The 22,473-nt window shown below is 38.9% G+C and overlaps 1 protein-coding gene across 2 annotated transcripts in view; it reads right to left on the bottom strand.

Annotated features, from left to right (window-relative positions):
• Positions 1-627: 627 nt before the first annotated feature.
• KHDRBS3 (KH RNA binding domain containing, signal transduction associated 3) overlaps positions 628-22,473 on the bottom strand; it is a 184,136-nt gene continuing 162,290 nt past the window's right edge. For both annotated transcript variants that reach the window (XM_087447417.1, XM_087447416.1), the window contains 2 exons: positions 2,867-2,925; positions 628-1,240 (listed from right to left, as the gene is read on the bottom strand). In XM_087447417.1, coding sequence (XP_087303543.1) covers positions 1,136-1,240; positions 2,867-2,925 — 164 coding nt within the window. In that variant the 3' untranslated portion in view covers positions 628-1,135. The remainder of the gene's footprint in view (positions 1,241-2,866; positions 2,926-22,473) is intronic.

Genomic DNA, 22,473 nt, shown 5'->3' on the forward strand with positions numbered 1-22,473 from the left:
GGTGATCTTAAAACCTTTCTAAAATGGATAAGGAAACTTGCTAAGTTGTAATCTCCCTGGTTTTATTAGTTATATTAAGATAAATTAAGTGAGATTAAAATCTTATTTGATTTATTTACCTTTGAAAATGAAGACCGTTTAAGGGTTACACATCCTCAGCCTTGGCGAGTGCGACCTCAATTAGTCAAGTCAGAATGTCTTTAAAAGCTTTGTGCTTATTGCTTCCAGCATGGAGCGAGGTGTTCATTAAGGTACCAAAATTCTCATAAAAAATCCAAAGTTGCACTAGTGAAAAAACGCTCAACAAGATGAAAACTGATCACATCTTTTTCAGAAAATCCGTAGTCGTTATTTTAAAACCAGTTTTTAAACAAGATTTGGTTTTGCGTAGTTTTAACGTGCCATTCAAGCAGCTGGATACCATTTGGACTCTTTAAACAGCATTTAAATCTACGGTGAGTATATAATGGTACATTTAATTTTATACCATTTTTAAAATAAGTTGTACAATGTTTAGTGTGACCCTTTTATGACAAGCGTTGTTAAATGAATTCTTTCCCTGTTTACAACTATTTATGAAGGCCTTTTTAAATAAGAAAAACATGAAATTGTTAGCTCACACACACGAAATTTCTTTCAAAAGTTTATTTAGTATCAAGCAAGAGGAGACTTTGCTTAACACTACAGAACATTTCAAGACTTGAGTTACAAAAGAATACCACATTATTTGCACTTGTCATTGGCTTCCCTTTTTACGCACGTTGGCAAGAGAAAAAAAACTAGCATATGGCTGAAAGATAAAATAACTAAATTCTATGGAAACCTTTAAAATGAAAGGTGAGGCTTATATTAAAAGGATGGATTAACATATTTAGTAAACCTATCTTTTTGTTTAACACTAGTTAATCAAAGTTATTTTTTTTTCCTTTTGATGACCTATTTTTTCATATACAGACTGGAAATAACAAAATTTTACATGTCTTTTTTTTTTTCTGCCCAGGTTGATGTTTCAACAAAGTAGTTTTAAGTTCCATCCATTCAGATTTTAAGCATTTTATTTAAAAAGGGATTGTTCATAGAAAAAAATTACTTTGAACAGTATACAGGACTGGTGGAGATGGGCTATTTCACAACATCAGACAGTACAATCAGTATCTGCCATATGGCTGGTCTCTGTAGACGCCCTTCGCTGTCCTGGCTGAAGGTGCCTTGTGTCTTGAGTTAGTCCACTCCTCTTGCCCTAAAATCAGCAAGATGAATCACAATTAGATCATTGCCATGGATCCCACTGGCTTCATTTTTCAGAACCTAACTTAGCCCTGAACCAATGGTAGGTGTCACATTGAAGATATATATCTCTGATGTACTGAAAAAACTCAAGGGAATTTACTTTAAAAAAATTACCAACACAATGGAAAATGGACGTCTCACTAGCAAAACCCCTCAGCCTCGGGGGGAAAAATGATCTTTGTATCTTATAAGACAACCAGCTTTGCAAAGAGAAATGCTGTATCATTTTTCATAGGTCCTTTCATAGAAAGAGTAAATTAAAGCTGTATTGGGTGGAAATTTATGTCTCGATAATACTTCGTGAATATGAAAGAAACTTAATGACATTGCCAAATTTCACTCATTATAATACTAAATCCGTACTGGACAAGGGTATTAATAACCAAGGGCATTCGACATCTCTGTTTCCTGATACTAAACGTCTGGTCAACCCCAGGACTTCCCACAAGTGATGGCTAGGTCTCTGACAACAAACAGTTAACATCCCTGCTGCAACATACAGCAATTTAAAAGCCACGTGTCCACAGAGACCAATTAAGAAAGCTGTGAAGGAAAAATGCTTAAAATGACCTCTTCTTTTGATACAAACATGCAATCCACCTCATTCCCTCAAGCTAACTTGCATCAATTTAAGTAGACAGCATTCAGCAAACCAAGGTATTTCTCTTAAGTATTTGTTACAAATAACAAAAAAAAATCCAAGGTGCGGCCATCACAGCTTGGAGCAGGTGATATAACAAAATGTACTTCAAAAGCAACGCCGGAAAATGGTTTTCAGTTATGTTCAGAGAAATGTCATAACATCCATTAACCAGAATCCTGATTCACTGGCACTGGGTACTAGGCAGCCAGCAGAGCTTTGCAACTAATTGAAGCTTCAAGTTCTCTGATCTCTTTGCCCTGTGGCGAAGGAGCTTCTTACTATTATTATGGCGCTGCCATCAATTCTTTTAATTAAACCTGTTGTCCTTCTGCATATTGAGACTTGGGACATGGTTTCCCCAGCATCTCTACCAGCTCCCACTGAATTAACTGGGGTTTAGCTGTCTCCCTGTAAGCCTGAGAGAGCCTGACATCTCCTCCCCGGCTCAGTGTTTTTGTAAACTTTCTGGAATGACTCCCACTGTAATGTTTTCAGAGGATTTGAGATTGAGGATGGATTAAAATATAAAGATGGGGGTGGGAGAACCACTTTAAAGCTGTTGTGTCGATTGCTTCGCTTTCCTTTACTGTCAAGCAGCAAAGACACTTCAAAAAGACCCATGCTATCAAGTGTCTGCACTTTGGCAAACTAGTCTACAAATGAGAAAGTCAGCACGTGGCAATCAACTCAAACAGAAAATCTAAGTTCAGAATCTGAATTCATGCAATTTTCTGCAAGTCTTTTGTCCTCTTTTATTAAATTTAAATCTTAAAGGTGCTTCTGAAAATAGCTAGATATGCACAGATGAACTGAGAGGAAGCTGCTGTTTCATAGTCAAAATGTCTTTATGAATTTCCCCTCAATTAAGATCTTTAAGGTGTTTCTATGACCGTGCCCCTCTCTATTCATGGGTCACTCTGGCCAGTCACTCACCGTAGGAATCGTAGGTCTCCTCACTGAGTCCATGTCCATAATCATAGTAATCAGCACCACTACAGTGAACAAAACAAAACACGCAAAGAAAAAAGATGAAAATACAGGACAAAATGACTTGGCTGTGAGTTTAAATCATATTCAATGCAGTATTCTAAAACTTAAAGATAACTAATAAAGGGCAGGGCTAAAAACTGAAAGAAATTCCCATTGAGATGACAGGGCTCTAACACAGAAGCCCTTTAGGATTATCACAGGCCCCTCTCTCATCCCCCCAACTTTAATACACAATAAATGTGTGTGACACCTTCACCACAGCAGCTGGCCAATCCACACAGAGTAACTGCCAACGTGCATGGGGGTACCAAGAGAGGCTCTGTCATGAAGAACTGAGAGTGGAGAGAAGATGGACGTGTAGTGGACTATCAGAGCACCGTGTGCCAGGAACTAAGGCTGGGCTCACGCAAGGTACTTTGCGAGTGGAGGAAGGACAACCATAGTTTCTTTCCAATAGATGGACGTTGTTATGGAAGGCAAGGATGTTATTTCCTCTTTAAGCCTTGCCTACCAGAAGACTCGATGCTGTATGAATTGCGGGCACTTCACTTTATAATACAGTTACGAGGACCCGGGTTAAATGTGTTATTTCACCAGCACTGCAGCATTACCATCAGGAAGTGGCTAAAACAGGACTTAGCATCCATGACTGTGTGTAATAGGCAAGGGGGCGACAGGCCGCCTGCAATCCAGTGAGGGCGCCCTCACACAGTCTGCGAGGACAGAGGCTGAGGATCTTCCCAAAGCACAGGCACATCTGTCCTCTAGTGCGCAGCACCCCTGAGGTATCGGGGAGGAAGGCTGTCACCACGGCCATCTCCCAGATAATGCAAAACAGGCAACATACACAACATACTTGAATTAGGCATAATTTTTTACAGGACCAAACTTGTGGGGCATCTAGACTACTAAACCACAGCAGGGACAATTAGTTTCTGATGGTATTTGGAGCCTCCAAGGAAGAGCTTCCACTCACCCTCTCAGGCCTTCTTCTTTCCCATACAACTTCAGTGTGTAGGGAAACAATCATCCTGAATTTATCTTGGATTGTCATGAAAATAAACATTCTCATTATTCCAACTTCATGCAATCAAGTAAGAAGTTCTAATCACAGTGGACAATGATCCAGCTCAGCTGTTTAACACCTTAGGAAGTCACAATATGAATAATAAAATCCCTGCTGTGAGTGTCGCTGTACGCCAGTTGCTGAGAGCTCATACAGAATCTTCACAACAGACCCTGAGGTAAGCAGAAGTGTCATACCCATTTTACAGGTGAGGACACTGCCCCTCAGAAAAGCTAGGACGCCAGCCTAAAACCTCACAGAGAACAGCACAGGTGACACACTCGCTGGTTACACCACACCTGGGTCTCCTGCCACGTTTGCTTTCTCAGGTAAATGACAGCAGACTATGCATCAGCTCCAATGACGACAGCGCAGGATGGCAATTCCTTTGAGGAGGAGGTAAGCAACGGGAGCTATGTTCCTTTCTGCCTCCAGCTTGCGGGGATGGGTCTTCACACCTGCTCCTCCCTCCACCAGAAATAATGTTCTTTCCTCTCCTGCCAAGCTACCTCCCACTCAGTCTTGAGCCTAAACGTCACTTCCTCAAAGAAACTTCCCAGTCTCCCAGGGTTAGGTGGGTTCCCCATTACAGAACCCTTTCATTGTTTCTCATCCCTCTCCCGGCCCCAAACAGACCCTTCCTCTATATGAACTGAGTGACGGGGTACATAGAGAAGGGGCACCTCCACCATTCTGGGTGTCACGGCTGGCTTCTTGGAGAATGTAATGCTTGAGCAATGTTCTGAAAGACCCGGAGGACGAAGCTGAAGAAGGGGTGAGGAGAAGGAATGGACAGAGGCAATGGCAGCAAGGGCCTTCCGGGCAGAGGGAACAGTACACAGTACATGCAAGGCACAGACACAGGAAACAGGTTGAAAAATTTGCATGTCTATGAGTATGTCTATCAAATCAAGTTAATAAGCACTGATAAAATACCTGGGCTAGAATATTCCTCAGTATAAAATGCTTCCTCCATGTGCAAAATATAGGCCAGATCTTGTTATCCTGGTATAATCATGTCTTCACAAGTTAATTAAGTACAGTGTAACATACTGGTTACGATGCGAGTTTTCTGGCATGGAGATACAGCATAAGCTCTCTGGAATGTGCTGTGTTAAGCTCCACTGGCTCTTTTAAATGTTGCCCAGGAACAGAACAGTCACTCCTACAGCTGACCTATTATACCAAGTGGCAATGTGCAATTTTTCCAAGGAGGCATGCGTAAATACACAGTTTTGAAAAAAGGACTTCAAATTGAGAGCTGGCATTCCTAGGGAAGCTGGAAGGAAGGAAGGGAGTGAGAGAGAGACGGAACTGTTCTGAGCTGACCCCACCACGCTGACAGCTTCTCACTTCACCTACACGAGATCTCGATGCTTTACAGACAAGGCAGCTGAGGCTCCGTGAGGGTAAGTTACCTCCCAGGGTCACACAACTTGTGAGTGGCCGCACCTATACACAAAGCTCAGGATGCCACCACTGCCATGTGCTGAAAACCTATGCTGGAGGTGGACGGTGCTCACCGTGGCAGGCCACCTCACACAGGCGGTTCCTGCTGTACTCTGACCTGCTCTGCTGCTCTCCCAGAACGTCCTATTGCTCCCCCTGGGGCTTACATGAGCCCTCCTCATGCTCAGAAACAGAAGTCAAGGTCCACACAAAACTCACTGCCACATGATCACGGTGAGTTAAAACTGCCTTAGTTCTCTATCTGGTCTCAAATTTTTCCTCTCTCTTTCTGTAGTCCTCATTTTCCCTCAAGGCATAATGTTTATTTATGCTGAGAAGAAGAGGGACTAACTGAAAAAGGAGCAGAGAAAATTTCATATGCAAAAGGGAAAAAGTACTGCAAAAACAAGCAACAATAAAAGAAACAAATATGGCTTTCCCACCTCTTAAGATTTTATAGCTTTAAATATGAAGGCTTCTATAAAGTAGAATATTTTTCTCATCCTGAGGACAGAAATTCAGAAAAAACCTTTTTGATAAAATGTCTGTGTCAAACAGCAGTCAAGACATCTGAGTGTAAACCTGGGCCTCCCCGTGTGGCAACCTTGGGGAGCTGTCCTGCTCGCCGAGTCTTAGTGTCCCATCTGTCAAATCCTGGGCCTGGTCCAGGTGCTCTCAGACCCCGGGCAGCTCTAACACTCTCGGTGTCTCATTCACAGCATCTGGCCACAAAGTAGTCCAAATAACTTCTCATTCTGTTGAAAATAAATTGGCTAATGCTTCTTAGAAACTCAGCAGTAAATTAAACGAACCTTGGTCTTCTTTCCAAGGGTCAGAAGCTACATCATAATGGCTCCTTAGACAAATAGAACCTTGACGTTCTTGAGAGTTTTATCTCTGTCGCACAAATAAAATGAGAGTAACCTCTTCATAAAACTGCAAAGAATTTCCTTTGCTGAGACAGGTCCCATTGTTTAACCTGGAACCGTAAATGACAGGGACGGAGACTGATAAACAGAAGAGTCAAACAATTGCTTTCTGACCGAACTAAGTCTCCTTTATTAAATGAACTGAGCAGTAATGAACATCAGTATAGATTGGAAATTTGTCTGTGAAGTGCTCTAACACAGTTCAGCATAAAAAAATCGGGTGAAGAACGTTTTCCAATGAACAGGAGGATAAAAGGCAGCATAATTTGGTCCAACAATGGTTTCGTGATAAGACAATCTTAGTTTTGACAAGTAAAAACTTTAAACTGACATTTGCTATCATTTCACCCAGTTTCTGATTATTTATTGCAAGACTGCATCAAGCCGAAAAGCTGGGAGCAGATGAGCCCCATTCTCATACCTGTCAGTTCCATCTGAATTGCTTTCGCAGCATTTCATTTTGTGTACCTCAAACGTCTATTAACCAAAGACGTGTCCTATTTCCCAAGGATAAACTAAAAACTCAACATATGGCAAAGGTGAAAAACACTAAAGATCTCATTTATGGATATGACATAATAATAATAGGCAAGAAAACACATTAGGCCAAATATACCTCAACAACAAAAGGGATCAAGGGGAAGCCCCTCCCTCCATAGCTCAAGAGTGGGCTTCTCTCACTGGCACTAAGGCTCCATCTCCCCAGGCCTTCTATCCTTCCTCCACCCCATATCAGGGGTCAAAGGAAGTCCAAATGCTCAGCATAATTCCTGGCTTTCCAGAGGTTCTTCATTTCATCATCCAGAGGCAAGAAACAGCCCCCAGCACTGGGAAAAAACAGAGGGGTCAAGGAGCAAACTGCAGCACTGGGACCAAGTCCATGTCTCACTAGGTCTTCTACCCTCTACTGACAGGGGTTCAAGAGGAGGACAAGAGCTCTGAGCCTCCGATCACCCCGTCTCTATGAATGGGATTAAGAAGGAACGCCTGACATTCACCTGTCCCCTATCCCTTCAACTTCTTTAAGCCTCTCCACCAATTTCTATTTTAGTCACTGGAACTAATTTCATTAGGCCCTTTGCTTGTATTTACATCAGCTCAGAGAGCTCTAGACTGCTACGTTACTCTTCATCTCTAGTACTTGTAAAGCTCTGCCTACCTGCCACCTGTCCCCATCTCCTGCCCAACTCTGTAACTCTTACTGTGTCCTCTGGAATTCACGGCCCATCATTGGCAGAACCCTCTCTACATTCTCAACCTCCTCTTTGGACATTCTCTGACCTTCTTCTTCAATGGAAACTCGATTCTCCTCTAATGATAATTTTTCCCCGGCAGCCCTCTCCAGTTTTTTCTTTACCTCCCACAGCCCATGTACCACTGGGCCTATGGGAAGGGTCAGTACTCTCTTCGCTAACCTCTCCCTCTTGATACACACATGCCACTGCCACTTCCAGACCATTATGCTTCATTCCTCCATAGAGACACCTGGCTTTGAATCTCCCAATAGTATCAGTGTCCTCAGTCTTAGTGATTTCAGTATATGGGTAGATGATCCTTTAGTCAAGCTGGTCTCTCAATTCTCTGGACAACTCTTATCCATTGGTCCTACCTCTAGTCGTCTTTAGCCATTAACTCCCCATGTCACATGCTAGATCTTGCCATTATAACCAATAACTTAAGTCTTCCCCACCTCACTTCCATTTCATATATCCCGCTCTGATTACAATTTCCTCTCTTTTTATACTTTCATTTCCACCCTCTAGTATTATGCTGGCTATCCTTTCAAATCCATTGCAATCATCCCCACTACCCTTCTTTAATTTTTCATCCCTGGTCAAGGTAACCAATGAACTCCAAGTTGCTAAATTCAATGGTCAATTCTTAGTCCTCATGTTAGGTGATTGATCGTAGCATCTGATATAGTTGATTACTCTCTTTTCCTTGATATTCTTTCTTTACTTGGCTTCCAGGATACTATAGTACTTCCTAGTTTCCCTTTTACTCCACTGGCTACTTCTTCTCAGTCAACCTGCCAGTTCCTCCTGTTCCCTCAGAATTCTTAAAGTTGGAGTGCTCCAGAGTTCAGAGCTGGGTCCTCTTTTCTTCTTTATTTATCTGAACTCCTTTGGTGAATTTATCTAGTCTCTTGCTTTATATACAATCTAAATAGTAAAAACTCCCAAATTTATAGCTTCAGTCCAAGAATCTCTCCTCAAGTTTACATTCATGCACTAACTGCCTACTTAACATCTCAACTTCGATGTCTAACAGACATCTCAAATTTAACAAGGCCAAAACTACATTGAACCTCTCATCTTATCTCTAAATCTGCTCCACCCAAGCTTTCCTGCATCTCAGTTGGCAGCAAACTTATCTTGTTTGCTTAGGCCAAGAGTTTGGAGTCATTCTTTTCACTGGCTATTTTCTTTGCCTAAAATACTCTTACTTCCAAATACCCACATGGTTAACTTGACCTTTCTCAAGTCTTTGCTCAAATGATGCCATCTCAACAAGGTCCACTCAGATTAAAATTGTAATCCCCCTGCCCGGGCAACTCTGATCCACCTTGCTCTGCTCTATTGTTTTCAATAGCATGTGCCACCATCTAACATACCATATACTTATTTATTATACTTATTATCTATTTCCTCTCAATAGATTGAGAATGTAAGCTCCATAAGGGAGGGATTTGGGTCTGTTTTATTTAATGGAATACCTCAAGCTCCCTTAGAATAATGCCTAGTACATAGTAAGTACTCAGTAAATATTTGTTAAATACATTCACTGAATGAATTACAAAAAATTTATGAAAAACTCCATGCCAAGGCAATTTAGGAAAGACGCTGTTATTAGTAGGTAAAGGTGAATAAGAGACTAGTCTCCCCTACACCAATTCTAAAGCTGCAAGATGGAAGAGGACTCAAAGTCACTTAATATTTTTTGAATGTTGAATAGACTTGAAAAAATAAAATAAAATGAAGTACTAAGCCCAAGTGTGGTCATGTATACAGCAAACATTTTCGCACACTTACTATATGAAAGATACCATTCTGAAAAATGGAGATACAGAAATAAATAAGGTGTGATCTCTGCTCTCAAGAAGCTAGCAAAAACAAGGAAGTAAATTTCAACAGAACAGAGTATAAGTATGAGTGTAGAAGTATGTCCCAAATACCTTGGGATCAGATTTTACTGGGAGGTGAGAAGAAGGTACGAAGGAGGAAGCAATTCAATGAAGGTAACACATGAGTGGTTGAGGACTGAACCAGGAGGGAAGAAATGATTCGTTAGTGGTGATCAAGCTGCACAGTAGTTCATGAGCTCCTTAGGAAGGGAAATGACTAGGTCACCTAGGAAATACAGGGTGCTGCCAGCCGGCACCCATCTATCTACCTATCTATCAATCAATCAGTCAATCAACCAATCATCGATCTACCTATCTACCTATCTATCATCGATCTACCTATCATCGATCGATCTATCTATCTATCTACCTACCTATCTACCTATCTACCTATCTATCATTGATCTACCTATCTATCATCAATCTATCTATCTATCTACCTACCTACCTACCTACCTATCTATTGTGTGTGTGTATTTTTTCTCATTTAACCTCATGACAGCTCAGTGAATTAGATATTATTCTATCTCCTTTAGATACAAGAAAATTGAAGCTTTGAAAGGTTAACCAAACTATCCAAGGATGACCACGAACAAGGACCAAGGCTGTAAGTCAGGTCTGTCTGATGCCACAGCGGATGTTTTTCCCACACTAAGCTGCTGCCTCCTTATCCGTAACGCTAAGGAATTTGGAGTTTCTTTTCAACAAGAAAGCTATAAGTCCATTTACTTATAGCACTAGTCTTTTTCCTTATCTCTTGTTATATTCACACCTGTTTTGGTACTTGGTATGCCCTTTCGAGGTGAACTTGTGCTTTTCCTCAACTTTTGGATTTTGTTTTCGGCTTAAAAATTCTCTCTCCTCCTAATTCTCTTTGTTTTCCCATTCCAGTAACTCCAGTTAGGTTATTTTTAAAGTTTTGGGCTCTATCTTCCACATCTCTCAATTTTTCTATCGTATTTGATAGCTCCTCATCCTCTGGTGCTATTCAGCAGCCCCTTAAGCCATTTATTGACTTTTTAGTTCCAGACTCCTTAACTGGTTTGACCTTTATGGATGTGATGTCTTCTTATCCATATGAAGATTTAGTTACTTATTTTATAATCATCTTCTATTCTTTCACCTCTGTCCTCTCAAGTTGTTAGTTTTTCAGTTTGTTGAGCCTGCTTCTTAAATGCTGAGTAAATTTTAGGTATGTGTTAATTTTTGCATCTGAGATTCTCATTTTGCTTGTCTGTGGATGCTGCTCTGGTTTGAAATAGCTTTCTTCAAGTGGTTGTGGAAAAGGGATGGAATACACCATCCGGTGGGATATGCAAGTAATCTGCCTCCTGTATTGGGGGCTCTGGGTTGCCCTAGAGGGTGGTACTATCTGAGGCCTGGCTTTGCATTGCTATAGCTTTAATCCGGGAATAAACACTATTACTGTGCACTGCTGAGCACCACCGGGTTAGAGGGCAGGACCAGACCAGTCTAGCTGCTGCTCCATAGGGGTGGGTGGAGCAGGTATGTATTCTTAGTCTATCCTCTTGATTCAATCTTCCTTTCTTTTTTTAAGTCCTTTTTAGTTTACAACGCATTTAGATAATCATTTAATCCTCAAAACCTCTGAAGTACATATATAGGATATATTTATGTCTCATTCATATTTGTTCTCTATAGTTCATATTCCTAGCATATAGGAGCATTCCAAAAACAAAGAGATAAAAGAAAGACTAAGATGAACACCATGACTGAAAATTTTGTCCATGTCTCAATGAATAGTCTGTAATAATAATGCTTTGTTTTTCAATGGCTGTGACCATTTTTTTGGGTAGGAGGAGTAATAAATCCCTTCAGAAGTTAAATTAGTAAGTTCTGTGCCGTTTGAATTTAACATAAAGGACTAACCTGTTTTCCTGATTATTTTGGCCTGTTCCTTCAAGAAAAATTTTATCTCTGTAATCATGATGATAAAAAAATAACATTTTAGCACACATTTATCAAATGCTTATTATGTGACAGGAAAAACTGAAGGATTAAACACACATAACCCAGACAATAGCTCCAGACTGGCTGCCCCAGTCTAGTATTTCCATTCTACTCAGGAGCCTTTAATCCTTATACAACCATTAAGAATTGCTATAGATAAAGCAGAATAAACGAAAAGCAATATTTAAAATGAAATTTTGGGACTACTCCTGTTTTCCTATTATCATAGATAACTGAAAGATTTGAAATTCCTTCACGGTAATTGGCTAAAAAGATTCCAATCTGCTTTCAAAAGGGCCTTATTTATCTAATAGTTTTTTCACAACATTAATAATAGTTCCCCAGGAAGATACTGAATAAGAAGTTTCAGAATCAAGTTGTACAGTTGGATGGAAGAAGAGTTATTGCCGAAGTCTAGTCACCTGGCTACCGCTCTGCTGCATTTCAGCCTTTCCCTGGAGCTGCTACTGGGGCTCTTCTACTAACTGAGCTATTGTCTTCTAACCTGGGAAGAGATGGTGGTAACTTCACTTCATTCCTGTCTTCTGTGATTTGCTAAGTGTGTTCAGACTAAACACATGGCTGTTGATAATCTTTTGACCCTCTTCACCTGAGAATTCCAAAGTTAGGACAGTTTTGATGTGTTGAGGCGAGGGTTCCGCCTCCCCTCACGGGCATACTTGGCATTCACGGAGCGCCTACTGCGTGACAGGCACACAATTACGACATTTCTGTTCTCAACGAGCTTACAGTGTGAACTGTCCTTCATTTGATGGGAAGGCCGCACAAGGTTTAAAATGTTTTAGATAACTTGATTTACTCTTCTCGTGCTGCTGGGTCCATCTCTCTCCCAGATCAATAAAACACACTGCACCTTCAAAATGGCCCAGAGCAGTGGCTTCCGAACTGTGGCCTGTGGACTCTTAGGAGTCCCTGAGACCCTACAAGGCGTCCACCAGGTCAAACTATTTTCACAATAATAATAAGACATTCTCGTCTCTTTCACTGTGCTGACATTTGCACCAAATGTGGTGAATAAAATTGCTAGAGCTTTAGCAAGAATCAAGGCAGTGACACAAAACTGTACCAGTAGTTTTTTTTTTAAGGTAGTTTCATTTAAAAATGTCCTTGATGAAGCAGTAAAAATGACTAATTTTAATAAGTCTCAAGTGTTAAGTACACACCTTTGAGTCAGTCTGTGTGAGGAAACGAACAGTGTGCCCACGGCAGTCCTGCGCGCACTGAAGTACAAAGGTCATCTCAAGGAGAAGCACCCGGGCGCCTACTGATGCTGCCCCACTAGCTGCTTTCTTAAAGAACATCATTTTTACTTGAAAGAATGAATGGCAGACAAACTATGTTTATTCACACTTAGACATTTGGCATATATTTTCTCAAAAATGAATGAAGCGAGTCTGTCACTTCAAGAAAAACAACTGACGGTATTTGTTACCAACGACAAAATTCAAGCTTTCAAGTTTAAACTAAATTTTGGAAAACTAGTATTTACCACTGTAAACTGATAGTAAGCTGACGCTTAAAGACTTCTCTGTTGAGACTGGTCATGATACTAATGAATATGATTTTTTAATTCTGCATAGTGAAATGTGTCATGGCGTATTGTGAAAATACGCATAACTCAGTGAACCAATATTTTTCATATGACTCATGCATGATATTACAAAATCCATCAAGTGTAAGACAGACCAAGGTAATTTTAATGTAACAAAGTAGGAAGTTTATTGATATAGTTTCAGAATCCACATTGTTAACTAACCTTCAAGAAACTACCACCTGCCAAGTTTTGGTGTAGTATCAAAGAAGAACATCCAAAATTATGTCAAAGGCTATCTAAATATTGTTCCCTTTTCCAACTACATATCTGTTATTCCAACTACTTTAACCAAAACAACATATCACACCAGACTGAATGCAGAAGCAGATATAAAAATCTAGCTAGCCTCTATTAAGCCAGACATTAAAGAGATTTGCAAAAATATAAAACAATGATACAATTTTTACTAATTATTTTTTTGTTTTGGAAAATAGGGATTTTCCATAAAAATAGATTATTTATGTTAACTGGCAGTGGGTTGATTATTGTTATATATTTCATGATTAATAAATATTTTTAAATGTTTCTGCTTTAATTTTGAATATGGTAAATATTAACAGATATAAACCATATACACTAAAGCAGTTTGTGGCCCTCACTAATTCTTGAGGGTATAAAGTATAATGGAGTCTTGAGACCAAAAACTTTAACCAGAGGCGTAAGACGCTTGACTGAAGGGGGTCTGAGGAAGGCACAGAGGCAGTATTGTACACTTGCCTGAAGAATGATTCTTCTATCTGGAAAACTGTTTCCTTGTCCATGTAGTGATGAGGGAAGCAGTGCTCACTTACAGAGCTAGTCAGGTGGACAGAGGCCAAAGTCACAACTGCTTAGCTTCAGGCCTCACACAACACTAAGATTAAAAACCCTATCTTCCGGATCAGACAGGCAAAAAAGTCAGGGAGAAACTAAACTTAAACTTCTTATAAGCAAGGCAAATATGAAGATTCTCCTAAACCCACCAAGAAGAGTTTTAACATGGAAATAGCTTCAATTCCCTGGCTAGTTTGTGCTATTTTCTAGCACCAAGAATGTAAGAAAATAGAAACAACACTAAAGTCTGAAATAAGGAATTTTCTTTAGGAATTAAAAATTATATACATTTGTCAATAATTGGAATACTTAATTTTTCAATTTAAAGGATCAGATAAAATTTATAGTTTAATCAGATAATCTCTCTCTCTCTGAGAGAAAGGTTCAGTAATTCTATCAGCTCACAAAAATCGAAGGTATGATTTTCAGAATTAGAGACCTTTCGGAGTTGATATTGTTAACCCGCTCAGGAGAACATCCATCACGAGGCCGATGGGGTGGGAAAGTAAAGGCATATTTAAAAAATAATTTTACCATGTTTCCTAAGCTCGGAAATAAGATTTGGTAAAAAGAACAATGAGGCTTAAAACAATGAGGGAAATATTCTTGCTACCTATTCAAATAATTTAAGAGTAAACAAAAATTTCACTTTACAATGGAATCCTAAGAAATAGGTTGATATCAAGTACATTAACCATAAAAGTATTTTAAAAATTGTAACTGAAAATTTGTCTCCCACTTTTTTTTCAGGGACAAAATAGGATTTTGAAATGATAGACAAGAAAACAGATCTTTTTCTTCTTTACTAATAAATTAGTAATTAAAAAATAATGAAACTGGCTATATTTAAATATTTAACAGTCATTTTGTAAAACTGGGGCTATTAAAATCTGCATTTTACTACGACATTAATAATAGTTTATATTTCTATAAATTCTACAAGAAAAATACATTCCCCAAACTTATTGAAGGTCTTGTCATTGTTCTAGAAGAAAGATCTGCCCATTTCCCTCTTCCATTCATATGCAGACTGAGGTCCAGCCTGCCATGAGGGTGTGAGCCCCCAGTGGGAGGCGAAGGCCTGCACTGCACAGCACAGGGCCAGAGAGAGAACTCCAGACTAGTCAGTCTTGGCTCTGCCACTTATAATGGTAGCAGCCATTTACTGAACCAAGCACTTCATGCATTCATTTCTTCATTCATTCACTCATAGATTCAATTTATTTAAAAATAGTTAAGAAACAAAACAATTCACTACCCTCATACAGCTTATATTATAATGGGAGAGACAGACAATAAACTATTATACATAAATACACGGTAAGAACGACTACTGAGAATAAGAAGAGCAGCTAAGAGACTGGAAGAACTGGAATGTGGTTGTTATTTTGTGACCCAGCCAGAGAGCCCTCTCTAACAGGGTGTCATGTAAGCTGAGACTTGAGCTCTGCGTATACTATCTGAAGCAATACTGTTCTGGGCAGAGGGACTACCAAGTGCACAAGTCCTAAGCTGGGCACATTCTTGGTATATTTGGGGACCAGAAAGGCAGTGCAGGTGGAGCAGAGGGCAAGGGGAAGTCAACAGTCAGAAGGCAGAGGTGGGTCACGTAGGGTCCTGCGGGCAACGGAAAGGCTTTGGTTTCTTGTTTTTTCATCCTGAGTAAGATGGAAAGTTACTGGACATTTCCATGGCTCCAAGGAAAAATAGGATTGCCATTACTGAGATGGGGAAGAGGGGCAGGGAGCAACCAGAAGTTGGCCTGGGACACGTCAGGTCTGAGGGGCCTCTCAGACGTCCCAAAGGAAATAGTGAGGAGGCAGCTGGGAAGAGAAATCTAGAGGTCAGGAGAGTGCACCGAACTGGAGACATCAATCTGGAGACATCATCACATAAGAGGTCCTTACCCCAAAAGACAGGATGAGATCGCTCAGGGAGGAAATGCACATGGAGAGAGCTCAGGGTTGGGACAACGGTTTACTTAGTTCTGAATCTTGCTCTTCCATTGAGAAGCAGGGTGATCTTGGGCAGGCAGCTTAACCTTTTTGAGTTCCAGCTTCTAGAAGTGTCTAAACATAAAAGGTGCTCAATAACAGTCCTGAACGAAGGAATGAATGACGTGTCTGGCTTGCAGTTACTGCTCAGTAAGTGACAACTGCAGCTGTGTCTCCTGTGATCAGGTGGTGATGGATGAGTGATGATTAAATGAGTTCACATACACAAAACACTTTTTACTGGCCTGCCAGTTTGTCAGTACAAAATAAATGGCGAATATTATTCTTAACCCTGTTGTTGTAATTAAGTTTGCAAAGCCTCATTTCAGATGTAACAATTACTTTGTCAAATAAAAAGATTTTAAATGCTAATATAGGTTTGCCAGGGAATCAGAGACACGCAGTCTGCCATTTATAGCTCATCTTGCACCCCTCTACTGTGAAATACTTCTAAATCTGACCTCACTATAAAGTGCAGGAACTTATTGGTACTGTGCTGAATCAAAGGGAAGAAATCAACCTTGAGATGTCAAATGACCCGTCCGCTGGCCTTCAGGCTAAATTGTCTTAATCATCTGAGAGAAATGATTCTCTCTCTACTTTCAAAGACTTCCAGAAATGAAGCCTGAATAACTTGTCACAGTAACACACTTGAACAGGCCTGCCAGACAGTTCTTGTTTTATGTTTAACCTTAATCGCTCAAGAGACACTCAGAAGCCTTTACCTCTTATTCTGTTCCCCACAGAGCTTGAGAGTCCATTTTCTGTGTAAGACGACTCAGGAAGACAGGTTACAGAGAAAGAGCAGCAAAGACTGTGGGCCTGGGAGTTCCTGGCAAGCCTAATTCAAAGGAGGACCTATTGCAACGACCACTATCTGGTGCTTGGTATCGGGCAGACAGGCTTGCAAACACAGGCCTAACATAACACTAACAATAGACACCACTTATGAAATGCCTACTATGAGCCATGCAGACTAGGTACTCCACACAAATGATCTCCATCTTTAAAACAAACTTGCAATCATGTATTATCTCCATTTTATAAATTTAGATCAAACAACAACACGTTTCCACCACTTAAGAAGAGAGAAACTCTCACTTCTCCCACCATCTTGAGAAAGATGATCTTAGCAGAAGTTTATGAGGTTCAGACACCACCTTCTTCATTCCACGCATGTTCAGCAGGTATTTACGGAACACCTACTGTATGCCGGGCGTTGGGGATGCAGCGTGAACAAGATTTGGTCTTTGCAATACAAGGTGCAAGTTAGACAGTGTAAATAGGCAAATGGAGCACTGTGATCCTGGGAAGCCCTGAGTTCTGAAGGACTGCCTGACCAGTTTTGGGGGACATGGGAATGCTTCCTGGAAGAAGAAAGGTCTAAATTGACACCTAGGAGAAGAGCCAGACAAAAAGGAAGGAAAAAAAGCATTCCAAGCAGAACAATCTGGCACTGTAATGAGAAAGTAGTGAATCACAGATACACAGCGATTTCGCCATAGTCACGTGGCTAGAAGGTCGTGGAGTCAAGATATAAGTCTAGTTACTCTGACTTTCAAGTGTAGATTCTTTCCAGACCACTTGCTTTTCATGACTATCTAATTTAACTATCAAACACTACATTCTCAGAATAATAGGAAATATGTCTGGGGACTTTTTCAAAAAGCCATGTAATTCAGGGAGACAAAAAGAGATGACTAGAAGATACCCCATAGTCAAAAGAAAAAGCCAGAGAACCTTCTGGGGTGCTGGAAATGTTCTCTTGGCTACATGGCTGTATATATATGTAAACATTCATCCAATGACATACTTCAGATAGGTGTGAATTTACACTCTTTGCTGTATGCACTTTATATTTCAGAAAAAGGAAAAAAATCTAAAAGGAAAAAATAATTTATATGTTAAAAGGGAAGAATCAATAGACACTTCGTACCTATTTAGCATGCACTTTCCCCTTCTTTCTTACCAAAAGACTCCTCCTAAGACTGAGGGTGAGGTGCTACTGATACTGTATCAATGCAGAAAGCTCCTTTTCTCAGCCACTTCTGCAGATGAGGTCACCAATGAGACAGAAGCAAACTCAGGGAGTGACACTTCCAGGAAATTTCCGAACAGAAGGCCGACCCACTCAGGCAAGGATAAGGACGGCAAAAAGGAAGGCAGAGGCCTGGGTCCTCAGTAATTATGAAGAGTAGTCACGTTAGTCTGCTGCTGCTTACATTCTTACACGAGACAAAATAAATCTCTACTGTGTTTCCAGAGCTTATCCCGGTCCTAAAGGATAGAGCACTGCATTCTGAAATAAGGGATGCTGAGTATCTATTTTTCTGATGCAGAGATATCCAACTATGTTTTCTTATTTTAACATAAAACACCTTGTTGTGCTACTCCCTCCTATCAAAAGTTGCTTAAAAAGTTGCAGATAGTTCTGCACAATTAAAAAAAACTATGAATTTTTATTAGATTCTAAGAAAAGAGAAAGAGTAAAAAGAAAAGAGTTTTGCTTAGAAGTCTCTTTAGAGACTCTGTGCCTTTTTTCTTTCTCCAACGTTGACACCTGAGTCACTCACGCAAAGACGTCTCAGTGATGCTCCGTGTGTGTGTTTCACAGCAACACATACTGATGCTGAGGCTGTGATGTCTATGAAATGCTATATTTAGTTTCTTTATACACTCCTATTTTCATTTTTAAGCAAGTTTCTCATCTTACTGTAATCATTTTGGAAGACAGTATAGAACCAATAGTTAAGAACAAGGGTTTGGAGTCAAACATTATCAGAATCTGGGTTCCATCATTTACTCTGTGTGTAAGCTTAGGCAAAGTTATTTCAATTTTGTCATCTGTAAAATAGTTTTAAAAATACATCTTTCATAACGTAGTTGTGAGGTTTAAATAAGATAATGTGTTATATACACCTATTAAGCTCTCATTCAAGGACAGCTGTTACTAATATTATTAAAGCAGAGGGTCTCTCTAAATGAGTAATATTCTTCCCCGAGTGCTTATTTTGATGTTATACAATCTATTTCTGCTTAGCAAGAGAGTGACGGACTTACCTTTGATGATACAAATCTAACAAAAATACCAACAATAACTAATAGTTTCCATCTATGTGCACTATACTCTGCAATTTCATAATTTTGTTTAACTTTCAGGAAGGTAAGTACTATTTTGTCTACTCACTTTAATTAAATGTAAGGTTTCATAAGGTTTCCTGTTTGCTCAAGGTCACACAATAAATAACAGAGCTAGGATTCAAAGTTAGATCTGGCTTTTGACTCAAGCTTCAGTATTTCTACTGTAGCTGTTAGTTAACTTCAACAATGAATTAATTTCTCAGAAATAGTAACATTTAGAATTAATATTTCTTATGAAGAAACACAGGGGAACAGATCTATTTTTGATAACTTATTTTTCTGGCAAAAGATGATTTAAAAATTATCAATTATATATATCATCACTAGACATTCCAAGAAATTTTAATGAGAATTCTTTTCATGAAATATTAAAACTACATATTAGAATTTGATAGAGCATAACTGCCACCACAGACTGGAGCTGTGGGGAAAGTCTTGAGAGTGGGAAAAGGGTCAGGGATGAGTCCCCAAGTCAGAAGGAGACTGAGAGGTTGCTGAATATTAATTTCCAAAGAATGAAATATATACCTAGAAGTTTAAAAAATATAAGAAGATTTTTGGACAGGGAACAAAACGAAGGTTGGGTTTGTTAGCTTATTTATTTGTATTTCTCTCTGTGAATACCCAAGTCCAAAAACATTGTGTGCCAAGGCATGTAACCTTTTGGTATTGAGTTCTTTGGCTCTTTCAATAGTATTCAAAACGGTCTATGAACATTTCATGAGCAGTTTACAGTATTTCATGGGATCATTTGTTAATCTTGAATTTGTTTTTGCAGACAATACTTCCATCTGCTATACTGAAGTATCTTTTCGGGGAAATTTCTGATAGATATATTTGATAGTTGGATTTCAAAGCCATTATCTATTATGCTAAGAAAACTGGATTGTGATCTGTAATATTTATGCATATGAAATATTATGTATGTGAGTGTGCAAGGAATCTCATTTGACTTCTTATGGGATTGTCAGCATCCTTGTGAGACAAGGTCAGGCTAGCAAATGGTTTTCAGTATTTCTGGAGAATCTGGTAGCACACTAACTTGCATCAATGTGTATATCAAATTATTTAGTCTCACTCTTCAAATATGCAGAATTAAAATAATATCAATTACACTACCCATAGCAATTGTATTTAAATTCAATGTTAAGAAATTCAGATAGGAATACCTACTTTGTTTTAAAATTACTGATGTGAAGTAAAAATTTACCTCTCCATTATTTATTCAGTAAATAATTACTGAGCGGTTTCTATATGACAGGCACTGTGCTAGAGACTGGGGGATATGATAGTGAAGAAATTTAAAGAAGACAGACAATCATCAGAGAATTAACTTCAACGTAAAATTGCAGTTACAAAGGGAAATTGCTTGGTATTATGAGAGCATATAATTATATAGCACATTTGGAAAAAAATCATTTTGGCTGCAGTATGGAAAAATGATAGGAAAGAACTCACAAATGGAGGTGGGGTAAGAAGCAAGCAGGCTACCGATACTGGTACCAGAGACAAGATGACATTAGCTTGGACCAGCATGGGGCAGTGGGTATAGAGAGCAAAGGACCAAAACATCTTGCGAAACTCCTGAGCCTGGTATTCAGGTTCATCACAAACTAGCCTCTACTGGTCTTTCTCTAGACACCTCACGCACCCTCCTCAGGAATTCTAGGCCTTCGCCCCACTGAGGGACGGGTTATTACCTGCAGACACCAGGTCAATTCTCTTCACAGGACCATTGCACATGCCTTCTGTTCCCTTCTCCTCCTTCTGGTTTGCCCAGATTTCTATTTGTTGTTAATCACTAATGTTGTTAAATTTTGTCAAACGTTTTTCCTGCGTCTATTAAAATGATCATATGATTTTTCTCCATTACTTAGTGTGTGAATTATACTTTCATATACCATATAAATCTTGCATTGCTGAGATAAACTCCACTTGGTCATGATAAATTAACCTTTTTGTACATTATTTATATTTGATTTGCTAATATATTTTGGTGAAAGAATTTGCATCTATGATTATGAGGGATCTCAGTCTGTAGTTTTGGTTTTGTTTTCTTTTCCTTATAATACCATTTTCTGGTTTTGGTGTCAGGGTTATGGGAGCCTCATAAAGTGCATTGGGAAGTGGTCTCATCTCCTCCATTTCTGAGACTTTGTGTCACACTCATATTAACTTCTTCCTTAAAGTGTGACAGGATTCACTACTAAAGCCATCTGGGCTTGGAGTTTTCTTTTTGGGACGGATCTTGACCGATATTTCCGTTTCATTAATGGATACTGGGCTATACAAGCTTTCTATTCCTTCTTGTGTAAGTTTTCATAAATTATGATTTTTCAAAGAATTTGTCCACTTTTTCTAAATTGTAAAATAGACTGCCATAAAACTGTTCATAATATCCTCTCATTATCCTTTGCTTGTCATCAGAATCTGTAGTGATGAGTTCTCTTTAATTCCTAATATTGGTGATTTGAATTTTCTATTTCTTTTTTCTCAGTTGACCAGTCTTACTCAGTTAATCAATTTTAATAATCTGTTCAAAGAAACACTTTGTCATATTGATTTTATTTATTGTTAGTTTTCTAATTCATTTATTTCTAATCTTATTATTTCTTTTCTTCTCCAACTTGGGGTTTGATTTGATCTTCCTTGGTACCTTCTTAATACGGTAAATTATTGGTTTTATAGCTTCTTTCTTTTCTCATATAGGAAAACAATGCTAAAAATTTCCTTCTAAGTACTGCTTACAAATTTAGATATTTTATGTTTACATTATCATTCAATAAACAAAATATTTTTAAATTCTCCTTGTGATTTACTCTTTGATGCCTGCATCATTCAGTACTATGTTCTTTAACTTAGAAATATTTTAAGATTTTCTAGAAATATTATTGATTTCTAATTTAATCATTGGCTATGTTTTTTTTGTTTTTTTTTTTTTGAGGAAAACTACAGAGATAAAGTGCATTTTCATCATATTACATCAGGGGGATATATTATCAATGTGACGTATCACCGTTGATGTTAACTTGATCACCTGGATGAGGTGATGTTTGTTAGGCCACTGGAAAGTTATTCTTTTCTTCCTTTTTCAAATACTGAACTCTTTGGAAGGAGTAATATTTCATTTCCTTGAAGGCTGAAGAATTCCAAATAATTTATGAAGATACTCGTTGAGGGCAAAGAAAATTATTTGGAAGTCTTCTGCATGGGAGATTTGTCTATACTACCATATTTATTTACTTATTTATTTACTCAATCATTTATCTACATCAGTGTAGACTTAGGATATTTATACTTTGGATTATAATCAAATGTGATTTTATTTTGTTGATCAAATGTCCCAGCTTTAGCAACAGGGAGCTCTTTCAGTTGGCTCCTGTGTCGCTCAGACGTACTCTCATCATTAATCTACTCATTCACTCAATCATTCATTCATTCATTCATT

The sequence above is a fragment of the Ceratotherium simum genome, chromosome 23 (genome assembly GCF_057802395.1).
Source record: "Ceratotherium simum simum isolate JZ-2026a chromosome 23, ASM5780239v1, whole genome shotgun sequence".
NCBI lineage: Eukaryota > Metazoa > Chordata > Mammalia > Perissodactyla > Rhinocerotidae > Ceratotherium > Ceratotherium simum.